The sequence below is a fragment of the Miscanthus floridulus genome, chromosome 13, assembly GCF_019320115.1.
Source record: "Miscanthus floridulus cultivar M001 chromosome 13, ASM1932011v1, whole genome shotgun sequence".
In the NCBI taxonomy this organism is placed as follows: Eukaryota; Viridiplantae; Streptophyta; class Magnoliopsida; order Poales; family Poaceae; genus Miscanthus; species Miscanthus floridulus.
The window spans coordinates 54,490,701-54,512,986 of record NC_089592.1 but is presented as its reverse complement, the minus strand read 5'-3'; the positions used below and the strand labels follow the sequence as shown (position 1 = coordinate 54,512,986).

General features: G+C 44.8%; 1 protein-coding gene, 1 long non-coding RNA gene and 1 pseudogene across 2 annotated transcripts; 2 read left to right on the top strand and 1 right to left on the bottom strand.

The window, feature by feature from the left end:
• Positions 1 to 1,347: 1,347 nt before the first annotated feature.
• Positions 1,348 to 12,046, bottom strand: LOC136500384 (sulfate transporter 1.3-like; annotated as a pseudogene).
• On the top strand, positions 6,433 to 7,582 carry LOC136499844 (uncharacterized). The gene is made up of 3 exons (XM_066495352.1): positions 6,433 to 6,522; positions 6,631 to 6,805; positions 6,999 to 7,582. Exons 1-3 carry the CDS (start codon positions 6,433 to 6,435, stop codon positions 7,580 to 7,582), a joined length of 849 nt encoding a protein of 282 aa, XP_066351449.1.
• Positions 12,047 to 20,211: 8,165 nt separating the features above from the next.
• LOC136498970 (uncharacterized) lies at positions 20,212 to 21,763 on the top strand. The gene is made up of 3 exons (XR_010769851.1): positions 20,212 to 20,236; positions 20,459 to 20,532; positions 21,101 to 21,763. It is a non-coding gene; the product is annotated as an uncharacterized lncRNA (long non-coding RNA).
• Positions 21,764 to 22,286: the final 523 nt, after the last annotated feature.

The following is a 22,286-nucleotide window of genomic DNA, read 5'->3' as shown; positions in this document are numbered from 1 at the left end:
CATGTGTTTATAGCCATTACAACATTTAGATGAAACATTTGAAACATACATGTAAAACACCTGAAACACTTGAAACATGACATCGATGACAGCCATGGCCCACCTGGTGGGGAATTGCGGACTGCAGTAGCCAACAAGCGGTGCTCGAGTGTAGTCCGCTGAGAGATAGATAGAGAGATACATAGAGAGGAGGTCAGCAACGGAGTGAACAACGCGGGGTGCTCCAGGTAGTGCTCAAACCTATCATCGATGTCCTCAGCCATGAGCATGCGGTTGATGTAGCCCAGCACGATGTCTGAGAATGCCTCTGAATGGTCTGGCTGCCCTACCGAGGGAGGCGCAGCGGATGCATCCCACGGCGGCGACACGCAGTTGGTGCGGGCGGGCAGAACCATAGTAGTGGTGCAACATTCAGATAGCTGCCACCGCCTGCAGTCGAAGCAATCCCATTAGGCGACAGGAATGACAGCGACTCATGCCTGATGAGTGTGAGAGGAGGATGGGGATGGCTGAGCTCGTTGTGCCATTCGCCCGGTGAGGATGAGAGGAGTAAGGAGTTCGAAGAAGAGACAGAGCAAAAGGCAGTGTCGATGGAGGCTGAGAAATAAGTGGATATGAATTAATTAGGGAATGAGTGGTTGTCCATGGGACGCATGAGCCTGCAGAGTCCATCCGATATTTTTTGGAGGGTTGGACGCTCGGGCACAAGGGTTTCTGATCGTAAAAGTGCACTTATTTTGGTACAAATGGAGTACATGTTAAGTGGGTACGTTGTCATCCCTAATTTCTGGTGCACCTCACATCACCATGTTAGACATAAGGCACTTGCAAGCTCCGGCTCCGGCTCCCCACACCCTGCTGCGCACTGTATACACTGTAGATCACTGTGCCAGTTGATAAAAGGGCTCCGGCTCCTACAGTGTGGAGGCGTCTCCTGGCTCTGCTATCAGCGCCGGAGCCTCCCAGCCGCACCACCAAACACAGCCTAAGAAAACACCCATAAAAACATAAACATAAAGGCCATCCAGTCCCTATGACTGGCGTTGTACTCACATCATCTTATGGAATCATGATCAGACATGTAGAAAAAAAGCTGAAACAACAATAGCGCAGTATCAGTTACTGGCTCCCGTCCTGTTTACAAGATATTTTGCATATGTCAAGAGTTAAACTTTCTAATTTTAACTAATAATTTGGCCAATAATTTAACAAGTATAATACAAACTTGATACTATTAGATTTATAGTCGAATGTACTACCCAATAATCATAAGTTTATAATCATAAAATATGAGTAGTCAAAGTGAAATTTGAAGACTATACCATGTAAAAAGGACCAGATGGAGTATTTGTGTAATTAGTATCTCTTCTTTCTTTTCAAAATACAGGAAGGACTCAACACTCAAGGGAGTGTCTGCCTCGTGTCAAATTCAGTTTTGTTCTATGTTTCCTTTGGTTGTACATTGATCAAAGCTATACGTTGATGATTGATCCTATATCCTCTTGTCTGTAAAACAACGTTCATTTGAAACACTATCGCTCACTAGCTTTTGCGTTAAGCAACAGTGAGCACCGCCTTCAAAAACTATTCCTATCATTCGTAATCTTACATATATATACTCATTACATGAATACATCGTACATGACGCATATACTAGAGAACATATTCCGGACGTAAATCCGTTTCAGTTCAAGGCTCTTGCATCGACTTGGAAGTGCAGAAACGCACGGCGTCTGCAACCGTGAGGAAGATGTGATTGTTTCCGACGTGCTCGGTGAGTTTGGATGAGTGGAGCTTTTCAATCACGGCAGAGCCAGGGTTTGATAAGAGAAGCTGCCACATCCACAAACACAAACATATTAATTAAAATCAAAGGCACATTTGTGTTTGTTGTCAGGTTCTCAGGTTTTCTTGAGTAGCATTTTTTGAATCTTCCTCCAAATGTGATATTTTGTTCCTTTTAAGTGCCATCTCAAGTACCACGATCCAATTTTAGTTTCAGTTTATGTACCTGAATGCCTCTCTTATGAAGATTCTTGTACAGGTCTTCAAGGGCATGGATACCACTCGTATCAATATCTATAACAGCTGCAGGAAAAAAATTGCATTGGCTTCCATCAGTAGAAATCACAGCTACGAACTCTCATGATATCTGATTAACAGAAGATTTCCACTTACGTGACATCTCTACTACCAAGAAATTGATTTTAGGCAGCCCCTCTGCGTTGACTTTGTCTTCTTCATCTGACAACCACCTAAGAATTCTGAAATGGAGCGCACAGCATGAGGATAATATATGAAGCTACACATGCATGCAACGCACGGTGGATGTATATATCTGTACCTCTCTCGGACATAGTTGGAGTTGGAGAAATAAATAGCAGAATCAACCCTCACTATTACCACCCCCAGGAACATGCCTTGCATGTGGATACTGCTCGGTGTTCCTGTAAATTGTGGTGCCTTGAAGGTTTCCGAGCAGCGAAGTCCTTGGCCTTGTTACTTGAACAAGTATTTTGGCAAACGAGATTGACACCTGTGAATATCGAAAATGTCATGTAAGTTTCACCCATTCCTCTGTCCCAACCATTCGATAGCAAACCAAGTATGGGTCCTTACAGCAATCAAGAGACCTATCTCAACAGATTTGAAAACCACACCGAAGAATGCTCCCATGCACGCGATGAAATCCATTTTGTCAACTTTCCAAATGAGAATTGCTGCTTCATAATCCACAAGGCCGATCACGGCAGAAATTATGATTGAACCCAGGATCGCATTTGGGGTGTACTTGAACAGTGGTGTGATGACCAACAATGTAAGAAGCACAACCATTGACATAATCACATTAGATACCGGCGTTCGGCATCCCGCCATGAAATTGACCGCCGAACGAGAGAAAGAACCTGAAATAGTTGCAGCAAATGTGTTTCGGGTTTTTTTTTGGAAGAATCACTGTAACTTCGTTCAGAAAAGTTTACCTGTTGAGATATAGCAAGATGTCATTGAGCCTACGATGTTCATCGTTCCAAGTGCTACCATCTCTTTGTTTCCATCTATCTGGTAGTCCTTCATGGCAGCAAACGTCCTTCCAATGGCCATGGCTTCCTGATAAGGTGTTAGCATAAAGGTTGATGTGCAGTCAACCGGAAAATGAACATGAAGGACAAGATGATCACAAGACAGATGGTTTGCATAGCATACATACTGTTAAACCGATCATGCCAGAAACAACACCGATCTTGAACCCTTTTGCGACAAATGGACCAGTGTAATAAATCTTGTGCACAGATGATGGGTTGATGCCCTTTTTTATTTTGTTTACCTGTTTTCATCAAGTGCCACAAAATGATTCACTAGTTAAAACATGATGCATTTGAGCTGGGTCTTAGGGCCTGTATTGTTGTGGAGGTTGAGGTTATGACAAAAATAATCGAGCCTTGACAGCACTAAATTGAGTACTTACTATCTGAACACCTTGTTTGTCAGCACGAAAAAGGTATACAAAAAGGGTGGCAAGAATAACCGAAGTTATAGGAGCAATAGCTGGCACCCAGAAATACTTCTTATTCCTTTTTCCCTGTGTACATGAAAAACCATTATTAGGTTATACGGTTTCCCCAAAAAATAACTATTAAAGCAAAATTGTCTGGAAAAATAATAAGGATGCTCACAATGTACTTAGCAAACAGAAGAAGAGCAAGGAATGTGAAGCCAATAACAACTGTCTGCCAGTTCCACTGCATATATACAAAACCACGCCTTATCAGATAACCATATAGTAGTCAGTATGACAATAAATTATTTCCTCATAGAGTGTTAAGTTCAAGATAAGTACTCCATGATGAACGGAACCCCAAACAGACTCCATGACAGAAACTATATCAGTTTCCTTTGTGAAGTTCCTGATACCCAACAAGTATTTGAGCTGCTGCAGAGCAATAGTGATGGCTGCTCCCCCCATGAATCCAACAATTGCAGCACGCGACAAGAAGTCAATGAGAAAACCTAGCCTGAAAAACACAGTAATTTTAAGATCGATGGACCTACATTTTTCTTGCTTAAAAAATACTGTACCGCCATACCTCAGAAATCCTAGGGCTGCTTGAGTGATCCCAGCAAAGAAGGTCGCCGTAAAAGCAAGACGCAAGTATTCCTCCTTATTCTTTTCATGGTCAACCTCATTTTGTAGAAGTGAACCTAGTAGAAGAGATACCACTGCAACTGGCCCGATTGCTATATCCCTTGAGCTACCCATTGCAGCATATATCAATGGGGGGATGAAGCTGGAGTCTGAAACCGAATTACAAAGATAAAGATGATTAGAATGGCATTGATAAGACATCAATCAAGAAACACAATGAAACTTACAAAGCCCATACTGCGGATCCAAATAAGCGAGCTTGGAATAGCCAATATCCTATTTAGTCCAAGACTCGGTGTCAGGCACTGTAAGCAGTTAATTCATAGTAGGTGATAGCAGTCAACCATGATACCTGAGGAATGCAGAGACTTGCAATTGTCAATCCGGCAATCAGATCTCCTTTGAACTTGTTCAAGTTGTAGGTCCTGCCCCAATCAAAGACTGGAAACAAGAACTGCAAACCCATCTTGAGCTTTGTGGACCCAGATTGGTCCTTGTACTGCTTTAGTGGGTTGTCATGGAAGAACGTCTCCCTCAGTGTGTTGGCTAACTCTGTGGGCGAGGTTCTTCTTCTGAGGATACCCGACCTTGTACACCGTTGGTGCTTGGGATGGATTATATGAGGGAGGCTGTGTAGAGATGCTGGTTTCATCTGCAGTCGCCTCATCTGGCTCATGATGAACCATCTTTGGATACTGAAAGAGCTTCTAATTAACCTGAAAATTAAGCAAATTAAGCTTACAAATATAAGAGAGTGGAAGTTATAGGTGACTGAGACGATAAGAGCAATCTGAATTGAATATTATTGAAAACGAAAGGGAGAAGGACAAGAAACTGGAACAAGGAACAGCATATACTTCGGACGAATTGATGAGGCGCGATAAAGTGAACAAACTTGGACCAGTCGAACAGAAATGTGGAAGGAGAGAAACTCCAGGACTTTCAGTAACGAAGCCGCTGCGCCGAGCGTGGTCTTCAACGCCATCATCGAAGAAGCCAACCTTTGGGTTCTGGCAGGTTTGGCGTGGTCTTCAACGCCATCATCGAAGAAGCCAACCTCTGGGTTCTGGCAGGTTTCCGGCTTATCCCAAGTCTGTTGCCTTTAGTTCTAGCTAGCTCGTCGCAAATCTTTGATGTAAATTAGTTTAAAGATCAGCTAGCTTCTCGTGTGTTTGTTTCGGTTCCTTCCTTACACACTAATCTATGGATTACTTGGAACGTTGTAACTTGCCGTAACTCTGCTTCTAATTAATGAAACACGGTCACAAGGACACATTCGCGAAAAAAAAAGTCGAACAGAAATGTTTTTTCTTTAATCAGAAAAGAAGAAGAGGAATCCAGATTTACTTTACTGCGTGATGTACTGAAATGAATTCGAGGCATCAGTTAAAGCTATAGTTTGGCACTGTCATTATAGACAAAGGATTCTATTACGTGCTCCATAGCCCCAGAACTACCAAGCAAACTACTTTGGAACACTCTGTCCAGTTAAAGAAAGTCAGGTGCAGTTGAGAATGACCCGGTCAAAACTTGATCTACTCGTTTCAAGAACTACATATAATTATAAAACCTACGAGTGCAATTATACTTTTATGAAAGTACCTTTCAGGGACAATTACAGTGGTTCGCAGCTTTGCCTTCACATATATTTTTTCAAACTTGAAGACAGTAGCGATGGTTGACTGTTTATATTGAAAACAAATCCAAGTTTGGTAAAAATCCAGAGACGAGCAACACTAAGTCAGTTCCATGGCAACTTAAAAAAATGTTAATCGGTCTTTAAGGTAGAGGAGATGTAAGTGTTAAGTAATCTGTTGTTTCCCTGTGTGAACGCACGGTAGGGGAAGGCGGTACCGAAAAGGCTCCCTGCTGTGGTACTGTAGCCGCTGCATGGCAGGCACCGAACGGCTCACCTACCGCACTGTTGCAGCAGCAGGGGCAGACGCGAAAGTCGGCACTGCAGTCACATCTAGTCAGTGTAACAGCATGACAGTTGTATTAGGACTAGATGGGTAAAGTTCTATATATAGTTTGCCACTGCAACTCAGTAAAGAGAGCAAGTTCAGTTTTACCATCTCCTTTACAGAGCTCCGGCCAACGCTGTTGCTTGTGTGTGCTCTGTTCTTCCTCCCTTCTTCTACCTTTAGCCATAGTGTGTGCTCGGCAACGACAGTGTCGTGGTCGGCAACGTTGGTGAGTGATCGACTCACCCGTGCCGGTGAGCCAGTAGGGCCAACAACTAGAATCAGAGCGCCGTACAAGCGCCGTCGCCGGACTAACCGCTGTCAATGACGGACGGTTTGGAGATGGAATACAGCAGTGGCACTGCTGTGGCTGTCCAGCCACGACAGAAGGTCGTTGTGCGCACGGTGCGGGAGGTCAGCGGCACTAGTTGGCCGACGCTGACTCGCACCAACTATCGTGAGTGGGCGGTGACCATGAAGGTTAAGCTCAGAGCCCGACGGCTCTGGAATGTTGTTAACAAGGGCACCGACAACGAAGAAGACAACATATCAGCGTTGGAGGCTATCCTCGCTGATATACCGACGGAGTACAGGGAGCCGTTGGGGGCGAAGAGCTCTGCTAAGGAGGCGTGGAAGGCAATTGCGACGATGCGCGTCGGTTCCGACCACGCAAAGAAGGACCTCAAGTTTAAGGATGGTGAATCGGTAGAGGACTTCTCCCTCCACCCGCAGACGCTCATCAGCAAGCTGAGGAGCCACGACGTCACCATCAACGAAGAAGAGGCGGTCTCCATGTACCTCCACTCCGTACCGGCGAAGTACATCCAGATTGCTCTCCTCCATCGAGACGATGCTGGACTTGTTCACCCTCACCATTGAGGATGTGACAGGTCGTCTACGGGCTGTGGACGAGCGCATGGAGCAGGCCACAGCAACGAAGGACAGCGGCAAGCTGCTGCTAACAGAGGAGGAATGGGTCGCCCAGAGGAACTCCGAGGTAGCCTCCTCCAGCCACGGTGGCGATGGCAAGCGTCGCGGTAAGGCTTCTTCGGAGAAGAAGAAGAAGGTCGACCCCAACACCTGCCGACGCTGCAGGAAGACAGGCCATTGGGCAAGAGAGTGCCCAAATCGCAAGCAGGAGAAGACGGCTGAAGCTCATCTAGCGCAAGCTAACGATGAGGACGAGGCCACTATCCTGATGGCAACGTTCTGTGCACTGCACGACGTTGAGGCCGAGGAGAAGAGAGAGGTGATGGCAGTGAAAGGGCCTGAGAAGGCCCTGAAGGATGTCAACCTCGACGAACAGCGCGCCCAAGTCCTCCTCGGACGTGTGGGCGATGAGCAGGAGCAGAGGTGGTATCTGGACTCTGGCGCCATCAACCACATAACAGGATCCAAGGTAGCCTTCTTCGAGCTCGACGACGATGTAAACGGTACGGTGAACTTCGATGATGGCTCAAGGGTGGGAATCTAAGGGCGCGGCACCATCATCTTCAGGTGCTAGAATGGCGAGCACCGCATGCTAACGGGTGTATATTACATCCTACAGCTGCGTTCAAGCATCATCAGCATTGGCCAGCTGGATGAGCGTAGGAGCGAGGTACTGATCAAGGACGGTGTCCTCATGATCAGGGACCGAGAGCAGCGACTTCTTGCCAAGGTGAAGATGTCCTAGAACCGGTTGTACCTGCTCGATTTGAAGGTGGAGCAGCCGGTGTGCCTGGTAGCATGGCACACCGAGGAGCCGTGGTTATGGCATGCCCGGTTCGGCCATCTCAGCTTCGACGCGCTTGGTCGGCTAGAGAAGATGGTCCAAGGGCTGCCTCACATCGAGCACGGAGGCGAGCTATGTGACAGCTGCCTGGCCGGGAAGTAGAGGAGGCTACCGTACCCAATGGCGGCCAAGTATCGCGCGGTGGACGCTCTCGAGCTCGTCCACGGCGATCTCTACGGGCCAATCACACCAGGCACAAACGGTGGTCGGCGGTACTTCCTCCTGCTCGTGGATGATTGCAGTCGCTATATGTGGCTGCAATTCCTGACGAGCAAGGACGAAGCGGCGGCGGCGATAAAGAAGTTCAAGATGCGCGTGGAGGCCGAGAGCGACAAGAAGCTGCGCATGCTGAAGACTGATCACAGCGGCGAATTCACTTCAATGGAGTTCGTTGCGTACTACGTGGATCAGGGTATGGTGCGACACCACACCACGCTGCACTCGCCACAGCAGAATGGCATGGTGGAGCGACGGAACCAGACGGTGGTCGGCATAGCTCGATCCATGATGAAGGCCAAGGGCATGCCGGCAAGGTTCTGGGGTGGGGCGATGACCATGGTAGTGTTCATCCTCAACCGCACACCACCAAGGCCCTGAAGGGCAAGATATTGTTCGAAGCTTAGTATGGGCGCAAGCCGAGTGTGTCCTTCCTTTGGACATTTGGCTGCATCGATCACGTCAGGAAGACGAAGCCGGTCCTCACCAAGCTAGAGGACAGGAGCACACCAATGGTGTTCCTAGGCTACGCGGAAGGTACCAAGGCGTACCGGTTCTATGACCCACGCGGAGACAAGGTGCTTGTCTCATGTGACGTCGTGTTTGACGAGAAGGTAGCTTGGGACTGGAACAGTCTGAGCATGGGGGAAGCTGGCGGCTTCACCAGCACTTTCATCGTCGAGCACTTGGTCATCTACAGTGGTGGAGACGCTGGGGAAGAGGTGCCAAGCACTCCGAGAGGGGTGCCGAGCACTCCAGCAATAGAGCCAAGCACGCCTGGGGAGGTGCCGAGCACTCCGGGAGGGGTGCCGAGTACTCTAGGAGATTAGTAGAGAGGTCCTGTAGTGGTGCCGATCACTCCAGAATGGGTGTCGAACACTACCGTAGCGGAGCCAAGAGGTCTTATAGTGGTACCGACCACTACAAGACTAGGGCTGAGCACTCCTGTAGTGGTGCCGACCACTCTAGGAATGGTGACGATTGATTTGGGAGGGATGCCGAACACTCCGACAAAACAAGGAACTCCATCAACGCCGATCGAGTTCGCCTCACCTCCAAGTGACATCACTGAGTTCATGGATGCCTTCTACGAAGGTGAGGAGGTGTGGTTTCCGAAGACTGGACGATATCATCGGCGGCACAGGGCCCTTAGGCCTGGTGGGTCGGCTGCTCAATGACCTAGAGCTGCTTCTCGTTAGTATAGAGGAACCACCCACATTCGTGTTGGCCGAGCGCGACGCACACTGGCGACAGGCGATGCTGGAGGAGATGAAGGCGATCGAGGAAAAATGAAACTTGGCGGCTCATCGATCCACCTCCAAGATGTCATCCGATCAGCCTAAAGTGGGTATACAAAGTCAAGCGGGACGAGCACGGTGCCGTTGTCAAGCACAAGCCGCGCCTCATCGCTCGAGGCTTTGTCTAGAGCGAGGGCATCGACTTCGAGGAAGTCTTTGCGCCGATAGCGCGCATGGAGTCTGTCCGACTGCTACTGGCTTTGGCAGCAGCAAAGGACTGGCACATCCATCACCTGGACGTAAAATCGGCCTTCCTCAATGACGAGCTGGTGGAGACAGTCTTCGTCAGACAACCTCCGGGTTTCCCCGTTAAGGGAGCGGAGCACAGGGTGCTCCGACTGCGCAAAGCGCTCTACGGGCTGCGGCAAGCCCCACGAGCATGGAACGCCAAGCTTGACTCCACGCTGGGCGAGCTTAGGTTCACACGGTGCGCAACAAAGCACGTGCTCTACACGTGGCGAATGGAGGGAGGAGGAGCTCGTCGTCGACGTGTATGTGTACGACTTGATCGTCACCCGGCTCGCATGCGGAGGACATAGACAGCTTCAAGCACGAGATGGCGGCTTATTTTTGAATGAGTGATCTCGGCGACACTCTCCTACTACCTCGGCATCTAGGTGAGACAGGAGAAGGAGGCGCTCACACTCAGGTCACAGCGCGTACGCCTCGAAGCTGTTGAAGCGGAGCGGCATGACTAAGTGCAAGCCGTGCATGACTCCAATGGAGGAGCGACTGAAGCTGACGAAGGCTAGTACCACGGTGAAGGTGGATGCAACACTCTACCGGAGTATCGTCGGTGGTCTACGCTACCTAGTCCACACAGGCCGGACATTGCGTTCATCGTGGGCTACGTCAGTCGCTTCATGCAGAATCCCAGAGAGGATCACTAGGCTGCGGTAAAGCGGCTGCTACACTACGTCAAGGGGACGGTGGATCAAGAGAGATCGTCTTTTCCAAGACCGACGAAAATAGGCTGCAGCTCACTGTGTTCAGCGATGTAGACATGACGGGGGACATCGACGGACGACGGAGCACCCTCTGGCGTGCTCGTCTTCCTCGGGTCGGCTCCAATCTCATGGCTGTCGCTGAAACAGAAGGTGGTGGCGCTATCTACGTGCGAGACATAGTACCGTAGCGGCGACCACAGTGACGTGCCAAGTTGTGTGGCTACATCGGCTGCTGGGTGAGCTGACCGGTGTGGAAGCTCACCCACCAGCACTGATGGTGGACAACCAACTCGTCATCGTCCTCGCGAAGAATCCGGTTCTCCACGATCGGAGCAAGCACATCGATATGAAGTTCCACTTCCTCAGGGACTGTGTTGATGGATGGTAGATCGTCATCGAGTTCATCGAAACTGGTCGGCAACTCACACGGACGTCCGCACCAAGCCGCTCGCCCGTCTTCGACTCATGGAAGTGAAGAAGATGATCGGCATGGAGGGGTTCTAGGGTTAGCAGCAGGATTAGAAAAAAAAATTATTAAGTAATCTGCTGCTTCTATATATGAACGCACGGCAGGGGAAGGCGACGCCGAAAAGGCTCCGTACTATGGTATTGTAGCCGCTGCAAGGACAGGCGTCGAACGGCTCACCTGCCGCACTGTAGCCGCAGCAGGGGCAGACGTGAAAGTCAGTCTGCTGTCATATCTAATCACTGTAGCAGCATGGTAGCTATACTAGGACTAGATGGATAGAGTTGTATATATGGTTTGCCACTGCAACTCAGTAAAGAGAGCGAGTTTAGTTTTATCATCTCCTCTGTAGAGCTCCGACCAATGCTGGTGTTTTCTTGTGCTTTGTCCTCTCTCTCCATTCTTCTACCTTTAGTCACAGTGTATACTCAGTAGGGCCAATAGTAAGAACAGTATGCCGTTTGCAGCGACGGATGAACCACTAGTTTCCTTGATGAACTTTGTCAACTAATTACCATGTCATCCATTTCATAAACTTTGCAGGCGAAAGTAGCAGCAAACTCGTTCTACGGTTATGTGATTGTGTGCAGTATGAAAATCGAGGTACAGAGCTGTAGTGAGAGGCACAGGAGTTGGTGGTCCAGGCCGGAAAGACCAAGCATGGTTATCTTGGATTCGCGAACCATGGTAATGTATCAGCGGGGGATAAAAAGTACAGCACGCGGTTAGGAAATAATTAAATAAAGGTTCATGAGAAATAACAAGCGGGGCGGGAGAGCATGGGGGTGTTTCTCTGAATTTAACATAGAACAAGGCTGAGAACACAGAGAGGAGGAACAAAGGCGCAAAATTCCCAAGAGAAAAGATATTTTTACCAGTTGCAGGCCGGGCAATCAAGAAGGAGGAGGCGAACCGAATCAGGGCAGGGATTTTTACCGGGCAATTCGGGGAAGGGAGAGGGGGCCTTGCGATCCTGCGAGCAAAGGGAACGCCGGGCGGGGGCCGCTCAGGCTTCCACCGTCCAGGGCCGCCGCATTTGGCCGGCGTCAGGCGTGGGCAACGAGGAAGGTGAAGGACGTAGGCGGAAGGAGATCGGGCGCCGCCGCTGCGTCCACCGCGAGAGTGGAAGAAGGGACAATGCGTGCCTATGAATCAATCTGCTGTCTCCAAATGGAGAGCGATTACACCCTCTGGCGGGGAAGCGGAAGCGGAAGCAGTGGTGGTCGAGCGAGCGACATCACGGTCACGTGCAGATGCAATTCTCCCCCGGCAACCCCTGTGGCCCGTACCCGTTGACGCGGGGGCAGGCCGGATGCCGTCGGTGCCTGTGTCAGTGTGGATGGCGCGCGGGCTCCGGGATGGAGCAACGACCACGGGCGGTCGCGACTCGCAAGTCCTCTCATCTGACCGTGGAATAGTAAGCGCCAGCGGGGCCCCCAGCCTAGCTGATTGATTGGTGCCTAGTACATTCATGTTCCAGTGACATGTGGGGTCACCCAGACCCAGGTCGTGGTAACTGAGGCCAGCCGCATCGCTGTGAGGCTGCCGGCGGGGCGACGGCTCCCGTCCGCCACGTTCCCATCGGGGCATTGGCATTATGGCATATATTCATTCATCACCTGATGCTCATGGAGTCTCTCGAGGAGACGACGGAGAGCGACGGAAACAACCACAGGCCACACGCTACGCCAGAAAACAACAAATGAGACGCGTCCACCTGAGACGGTCGTCTACAACCGTGAAAAAAAAAGTAATACAGACGGGTGATATAAAGAACCGTCTCTAAAATATTAGTCTACAGTCTCAAATCCAAATACCTGTCCATCGTAACACATTATTGGAGAAGCGTCCTAAGGTAAGCCGTCTCTAATATATCAGCGACACGTGTTGTCGATGTCCGTCTGTTCCATAAAATATACCAGAGACGATTTATGATTCTGAGCCACGTTTGCTCTAAAATGCATATCAAAGATGGCTAGTAAGTCAGAGACGGTTTTAGCTGTAGCCTATCTTTTTCAATAAAACATAAGTGACGGTGTGGGATATCGCCCGTCAGTGTCATATCAAAGACGGCTCTCTCATGCTAGACAATATTCTCTAAAAAGAAACCACGCGGGGCACTCGATCTCTCGTGCGGTTAATTGGGTGTACTGTTGGCACTCGATCGGGTACTTTAGTCAACGCTCTAGCTATTTCGATCCCCTATTGACCTAGCTAGCAAGTAACCCTCTAGATATATTGCGCGCGGGGCGCATGTACGTGGCAGGCGGCGCGGCGCGCGGGGCACACGGCGGCGGGCGGAGCTATCTAGGTCTCTTGCCGGCCATCGACTGTAGGTCACCCGCAACCCGTCGATCGATCGGCTCAGGCTTATAGGTATACCCTAGTCCAATATGGGTGTGTTTGGTTGGGTGGTCAATCTCTACCCTGGTTCTCTGGAGCCAATTTTGACCTATTTGGTTGTCTTGAAGTGAGCTGAGATCTGACTATGGCTGGTCATCTGTACCCCTTTAGCCTGGCCAGGATTGGCGCCCGAATCGGTCATTTCCCTGGAGCCAGGCCCTAGCTAGCGTGATGGCGTGAGTTTGGTCACCTCCTTGCGACGGCCACCACCGGCTCCCCGTCGCCACCTTGTCCGGCGCCGCAGAATCAACGGAGGTCGCGTGGCAATGGGCTCACGAGGCGCGGCCGTGTGGTAGGCTCCCATTGGCGTTGAACTCATGCGCACAGAGGACAGTGCCGGGCCTACTATTCTAAGGGCTCTCTGGCGATCTCGTCGCAACAGCCCCTCTTGACCATATATAAAATCTTATAATATATAGGCGCTAATTTTACTTACAAAACGAAAGCAAATTCAATAATATATTTTTAATTTAACATGTCTGATAATTATCGAGCAACAATATAGATTAAGCAATATATTTGTAGATGTATGATAATTATCGAGGAATAATGTAGATTAAAAAAGTAATATATTTATTTTCTTTTCTCACCCATGACAAATGTTTCTTAGGCAGCATTCTAAAATTCTAACACCTAAATTAGAAGAAAAATATGACAAGTCTGGAATACTATACAAATAATTAATTTGGATTAAAAATAAAAAGAAAAAAATACCTTGGGTCTAAACAACTGATCGGTGATCACAATTCATAAGAAGTCAAGAATCAAGATGTCGTCGTTGTAGAGCCCTGCCTGATCGCCGTCTTCATGCGCCATGTCCATGTCTCCAGTAGTCTAGTTCTTCGCAGCAGCGCGGCTCGCTAGCTTCGCGTGTGTAAGGCGCATGTCGCGAATTCATGATCTAAGTGTGCTGTGTGCAGCGTGACTCATCATCTCCTCTCTATCCGAGGGCCGTGGGAAAAGAAAACTAGAAAAGAAATGCCAATGTTGTTTTTTTGACATCTGATCAGTTCTATGTCTCTTTTCTCATTAGTTTGCTAATGCCTAATGAACTATGGAACCTAGAAATTTATATACCTGGGCTTGATCCCTCCTCTATTTGAGACCTCGGCCGTCGCACCTCGTGTCCTACCTAGGGGGCCGGCACTGATGGAGGACGGCATCACGGCGGCGGGGTCGCGCGGCAGCTGGCGTGCGACGCGGTGGGGGGTCGCGCGGCATCACGGTGGGGGGCTACGCGGTGCGACCGGCGAGATCGTCCTGCAGCCCCATCTCTGCATCACCGGCAATACCGGGCCGTGGGCGGCGGCCGGAAGTACATCTCCTCTTTCTCTTCATCTGTCACCGCCCTCTCCTCTCCGTGATGGTCCGCGCAGCGCCGGTATGGTCCGTGCCTGCAAGGGATGGGCTTTGCAGCAGCGCCGGCATGGTGTGTGGGTGGATGCGGCGGACAGCGTCGCCGGCATGGTCGGTCCCTTATTAGCTTAATGATGTCACCTTACGTCATGCACACATTATGGCCATTTTCCTTTAGAAAAACAATTCCAGAAATACTTTACAAATACACATATACATGTACACATCATTCAAGCCTCAAGTCCATTCCAAGATAGGGGTATGAATCAAGATTCGTGCACCGAGAAATGGATGCCCACCACTTGTTCGGCGAAATACCTTAAAGGGGTAACCTTTCCAATTTAGAGAAGTGACTATATTAAAATAAATCAGGCAACTAAACATGCTCTGAAGCTAGCCAGGCTTACAGAGTACAGACAACCAAACAAGCAGAGGTTGGCTTGGTGGGAGCAGGCTAAGACTGCTCAGGCTAGGATTCTAGTCAGGTTAGAAGTTTGCCAGGAAACCAAACATACCCTTTATAGCTCTCTCTTACTGCGAATGCTTTCGATCTGTTGTTTGTCCGTAGATTGATAATTTGTTCCCCTTCTCTAGTAGGTATGATATCCTAATTAAGAATCTGCTATAATATCTTATCACTCTCGATCGGTCAACAATCTTCAACGTCTTTCTTCAGGTTCGTAGCAATAATTAACTACTTGTATAGTTAATAGAATAAGAATTTGTATGTAAGTACTGACACAGGTTTTATATATATTCAATATTTAATCTTGTTGTACATGGATGTATCTGAAGAACCGTACCTGTGATCAGTATTTGGAGGGTCTCAAGTCATTCATTAGAGCAGCAGAGGTGCAAATGTCGACTCACTGCAACTCTGCAATACACCAAATCATGTACGGTCCATGCACACTTGATCATTCGTGGTTTCATGGATGGCTATCAATGTTGGAACAAGCATGGCGAGGAAGGCGTTAACGATCAAGGCCTACAGGACAGCCATATGGACGACAGGTCTTGCCATACAGATGGACTCTTTGGCCGTACAGAGGAAGATGTCTCACATGCTTGCACTGCTGGTTAGGATCTCAGTGATAAAGACATAATGGAAATGGGTGAGCAATTAGGCCAAATGCCGAATAAAGTAGAATAGATGGTGCGTGATACCATGTGGGAGGCCTCTACTGAGAAGGAGATAGCTAGATTGGAAGCATTGATGAAAGATGCAAAGCTCCCAGTGTATCCTGATTGTCCAGACAAGTACACTAAGATTTTCTTGTGTCTTAAGTTGGTGCAGCTAAAGGCAGCCCATCATTGGACTGACCAGAGCTTCAAAGCGTTGTTAGATCTGCTACGAGACATGCTACCGAAGGGGAATCACATATCAGAAACCACATACGAGAGCAAACAATTTGCCCTTTTGGATTGATAGTAGAGAAGATTCATGCATGTAAGCACGACTGCATCCTATTTCGTGGAGAATATGCAAAATTGATGAAATGCCCAGTGTGTGGAACCCCTCGGTACAAGCCTAGAAAAGTTGGGGGTGATGAGGAAAGGAAGCATGGAGGGTCCTCATAAGGTGGCATGGTATTTTTCAATAATTCCACGATTGAAGTGGATGTTTGCTAGCAGGAAGGAAGCTCAACTGCTTCGTTGGCATAAGGATGGTCGAAAGAAGGATGATAACCAATGGCATTCTACTCAGTGGCACAACATTGAGATGAAGCATAGAAAATTATTTGATGATGATCCAAGGAATATCTGGTTTGTGCTCAACACACATGGCATGAATCCTTTTGGTCACATGAGTAGCTCAGACAGCGTATGGCCGGTTCTGCTATCTATCTACAATCTGGCACCATGGTTGTGTAACAAGAGGAAGTACTTGTTGATGTCAATTCTAATCTCAGGCCCGCACCAGCCTGGTAATGATATTGATGTGTATCTAAGACCAATGGTGGATGAGGTCAAAAAACTATAGATTCCAGGTGTAAAAATATTTGACCAGTAGACATAGTTGGAGTTCACACTATGTGCCCTTTTGTTCACCACCGTCATTGATGTACCTGGGCACCGTAACTTGTCTGGTCAGAGTAAAGGGGACAAAGATTCTTTCCAATGCTTGGATGACACCGAGACCATGCGGCTAAACAACTCCAAAAAAACAGGTGTACACAAGGCATCGACGTTTCCTTCCCACGTCACATCCATATCGTAAAATGAAACAATAGTTTGATGGCATGACGGAGAGGGACGATGTTCACACCCAACTAGAAGGGATGTTCCTAGTATAAATAAACCATGTAATCCATCATTTGAGAGGGAGCTGATATTGATATGATATGAGAATTGAGCACGACTCCTCTTTGAGAAACCCGTAGAGTAATCTCCGGTGCTAGTTGATCTTGTTGAGTGATCTTCGAGTGATTCTAGTTTTATCCTATCCACAACCACGTACCCTTCCGTGAGTAGATCCTTATCACTCCTCTTGGCTATCACCGGATGCAACCACCGTTTGGCTCCGTTTCTTCGTGTGTCTTCGTCTGAGCTTCTTCTATCTTGTGTCTTGGACTTTTAACATGCCTTATATGTCTTCAACATAGCATCTAATGTCTCGCTTGAGGTGTTAGTTGATCATCCAGATCATCACTTTGCCTCAATCCAAGTCCACCTTGCGTCTATTTGAACTATACCTTGCATACTAGCAAACATCATTAGTCCAAATGGCCATGGTGTTCATCAAGCACCTAAATCGAACTTAATGGCACTATGCCAAATTCTTACTGTAGGAACGGGGGCATTTTTACTATAGGGGCGGCTAGGGTTGGGGGCGCCCTTACAGTGGGCGTCCTCGGGCCCCAGCAGCCCAGCCGCCCCTACAGATGGCACTATAGGGGCAGCTGGTAACTTGAGCCACCCCTACAGTTGGGGCTGATCTGTAGGGGCGGCTCAATCACCAGCTGCCCCTGTAGTGCCCATTTGTCGTTTTTTCAAAATTTGAAATTTGAAAGGTTTCAATTTTGTCAAATGACAAAATAACTAAAATAAAAGTTATAGATATTAATGAGTTGAACAACTTTGGTATTCATCACTTTTTATGTTGAAATCATTTTGGGTCTCAAATTTTGGTTCGAACTTATCATTTTTTAAAATTTCAAATTTAAAAGGTTCAAATTTAGTCAAATGACAAGATAACCAAAATAAAAGTTGTAGATCTTAATGAGTTAAACAACTTTTGTATTCATCACTTTTACATCCAAAATCATTTAGGGTTTGAAAATTTGCTTTAAACTTGTTAAATTTTAAATTTTAAAATGTGTAAAACATTATCACATCCAAGTTTCATCAAACTTCAATGCTGAAGCAAGATTTTAAAAAAATTTTAGGAAAAAAAACCATCACATTTGGAGTTAGTACGAGGGAGAACAACTAGTTACAAAGTTTACCCACAGATTAAAAAGAGAAATCACACTGTTCTAGATGATCCTTACATAATCATAGTGAACAGTGTGATTTCTTTTTTTAATCTGTGGGTCAACTTTGTAACTAGTTTTTCTTACTTATACTAACTCCAAATCTGATGATTTTTTTCCTAAAATTTTATAAAATCATTCTCTATCAATTTATTTTGTTGGTTTTGTCAATATATACATATGAAAAGTTTGAGCAATTTAAATTTTGAATTTCAAAAAAATACAACCTCAGACAAGATTTTGGTACCCCAAATAATTTCAGCTAAAAAAGTGATAAATACCAAAGTTGAATAACTTATCAAGATCTACAACTTTTGTATTGGTCATTTCTTCATATGACAAAGTGATAGTGACATTGTTCACAAATGTGACATATCTCTCATAAGGTTTTATAAACTATATGAGAAATGTGTAAGATTAGTGAATAATGTGTGCTAAGAATTTGTCAAATGAAGAAATAACAAAAATAAAAGTTGCAGATATTCATGAGTTGAAAAACTTTGGTATTCATCACTTTTTATGTTGAAATCAATTTGGGTCTCAAATTTTGGTTCGAACTTATCGTTTTTCAAAATTTCAAATTTGAAATGTTCAAATTTTCTCGAATGACAAGATGACTAAAATAAAAGTTGTAGATATTAATGAGTTGAACAACTTTGGTATTCATCACTTTTTATGTTAAAATCATTTTGGGTCTCAAATTTTGGTTTGAACTTGTCATTTTTTAAAATTTCAAATTTGAAAGGTTTAAATTTAGTCAAATGACAAGATAACCAAAATAAAAGTTGTAGATCTTGATGAGTTGAACAACTTTTGTATTCATCACTTTTACATCTGGAATTATTTAGGGTTTCAAAATTTGATTTGAACTTGTCAAATTTCAAATTTTAAAATGTGTAAAACATTGTCACATCCAAGTTTGATCAAACTTAAATACTGAAGCATGGTTTTAGAAATTTTTAAGAAAAAAAACCATCACATTTGGAGTTAGTATGAGGGAGAACAACTAGTTACAAAGTTTACCCACAGATTAAAAAGAGAAATCACACTGTTCTAGATGATCCTTACATGATCATAGTAAACAGTATGATTTCTTTTTTTAATCTGTTGGTCAACTTTGTAACTAGTTTTTCTTCCTCATACTAACTCCAAATCTGATGATTTTTTTTCCTAAAATTTTATAAAATCATTCTCTATCAATTTATTTTGTTGGTTTTGTCAATATATACATATGAAAAGTTTGAGCAATTTAAATTTTGAATTTCAAAAAAATACAAATTCAGACAAGATTTTCGTACCCCAAATGATTTCAGCTGAAAAAGTGATAAATACCAAAGTTGAATAACTTATCAAGATCTATAACTTTTGTATTGGTCATTTCTTCATATGACAAAGTGGTAATGACATTGTTCATAAATGTGACACATCTCTCATAAGGTTTTATAAACTATATGAGAAATGTGTAAGATTAGTGAATAATGTGTGCTAAGAATTTATCAAATGAAGAAATGACGAAAATAAAAGTTGCTGATATTCATGAGTTGAACAACTTTGGTATTCATCACTTTTTATGTTGAAATCAATTTGGGTCTCAAATTTTGGTTCGAACTTATCGTTTTTCAAAATTTCAAATTTGAAAGGTTCAAATTTTGTCGAATGATAAGATGACTAAAATAAAAGTTGTAGATATTAATGAGTTGAACAACTTTGGTATTCATCACTTTTTATGTTGAAATCATTTTGGGTCTCAAATTTTGGTTCGAACTTGTCATTTTTTAAAATTTAAAATTTGAAAGGTTCAAATTTTGTCAAATGACAAGATGACCAAAATAAAAGTTGTAGATCTTTATGACCTCTACAACTTTTATGTTTATCAAATTTTTATTTGAGATCATTTGGTGTCTCAAAATTATTTTATTAGTTTTAATTTTTAATTTTTTAAAATTTAAATTTTTTTCTCATTTTTAAAGGTTCAATTTTGCAATTTTAAACTGTTATAGTTGTTTTAGTTATTATATATGTAAATATATCTATAAAAAATAATTATAAAAATTTGTACTGTATTATTTATTATTTACATGTGAATAATTCATTTTGATTTAGAATTTTAAAAAAAAAAATTCAACTGTAGGGGCGGCTTATAACCTCAGCCGCCCCTACAGTGCCCCTCAAATTATCATGATGAAGTCCTGGTATGTCTGCCAGTTGTCTGATGTAAACTTATAAGGCTAAATTATCATGTAATACTTGGCGCAAAGTGTTCTAATTATTCACCAGTTGCTATGTACTTGGTATTTTATTTTTCCCGGAGAAAGAATGGTGTATTTTGTTTTCCTGTTTTCAATATCAATTTTTGCATAAATTGATTTTCTTGTCATTTGTCAAACAATATTCTTGTATCTGTATACATGTAGGTGAAACGTGAAGAGCTGCTTCAGTTTACGCAAAGTGCCATTTCAGGTCTAAAGAGGAATGCTGACATTGTGAGGTGATCACTATTCTACTGATTTGCTCATGAAGTCTAAATTTTCATGCGTGTGTGAGCAAGGATCGACCAGCCTGATACAATGTAAGCAAGGTTTGCACACGGAAATAGTAGGTTGATTATGAGAGTACATGATACTATATTATATAGTGAAGTATGTCATAGGGTTTGGTTTATAGAATTAGCACAGCAGAGATCCATGCCTAATAGGAAACAATCTACATGTGCTTCATAGGCCCATGGCCCATGGCCAGCGCTGCACAATGGACGTGGACCACGTCCTGGGTCCATCTGTCTGTCTAACAGTAAACATCATCTATCTTTCATATGTGATATGAGATTACATTTAATCGTTCACTTCAAAGTGCCAGTAAGGATATTTAGCAAATCAGGGTGTTATCCCATGCAATTTACTAGCCTAAATATAAAGTATTATCAGCCATCATTGCACTGTGACTTAATAGTTTTAACCTGCAACATAAGGAAAGCCTGAAAGATTAATTTAGTACTTTTGCCTTTGTTTTGGGCTATTATCATTTCTTGTTACTCTAATACGTGTATTTCACTTCAGGATAGATGTTGAAGCTCTAGAATTGTGGAAGAAACTAGATGAGAAGGAGGCATCACGAGTTCAATCATTTGATGATCCTGATAAAGTTACAGAAAAGACTTCAACTTTTGAGGTGTTTACTCTGTGATATATGTTCTGATTAACTACTTTATTTTTACTTGTTTCTGCAGTACAATTTGTCAATGCTTGGTTAGATGTTCACAAAGGTACTTGGGATCTATCTATAAGCGGGCACAGTGTCATATGCAGACATACACTTGGCTTTAGGCTTTTAATTATTTCATTTAAGTTTCTTATGATCCCAGACTCATTAAGCAAATTTAGTCAGGCAATTGCAATAGCAGATGGATTCTTCCTGGAACTAATGTTGTACATTCAATGTCAACCAGTTTGTTTTGATATGTTGCATCTTTTTATAAGTAATAACTTTGTCCTGCCTCCATAATGCTTTTAGTTTGGATCACAGGTTTAGCTTAACTTTTCAGTAGGCATCTTTTAAAATCATTTGTTGATTCTTGTTAGAATCTTGAAGCTTGTACAAATTAAGGACTCTGCTTTCTCTTTGAGTTTATGTTTCTAGTGGATGAAATCTTATTCTTGTGATATGTTTGATTTCCTAGTACATACGGATTAATTTTAGGAGATAATCGTTTGAAAAAGGAACACCCATAATGGTCTTGTGTTTGTGGATGTATATATGTATATTTGTGGCGGTCAGATTCGAATTTGAATTATATATATATATATATATATATATATATATATGTGTGTGTGTGTGTGTGTGTGTGTGTGTGTGTGTGGGGTTAGATTTGAATTTGAATTATTTATTTTTTTGCTGGAAAATCCACTGTAGGGGCGGTTCTTGATTCAACCGCCTTTACAAATACACACATCAGGGGCGGTTGGTGATACAGCCGCCCTTACAGAAGTCCACTACAGGGGCGGCTAATATTACCAGCCATCCCTACAGAGGCACCCTCTGTAGGAACACCCTGGGAAGGACGGCTGGCGCAGCCGCCCCTATAGAGGTTCTAGAGCCGCCCCTACAGTTAACTTCTGTAATAGTGCGGCCCATAGGATCCATTTTTTCTTACAAAGGTGAAGCATTGTAGATAGATTCGGGAGAGTTAGGAAAGGGATGACAAAGAGGGGACACTTGTAAGTGAGATGTAGAGGATCACATGGG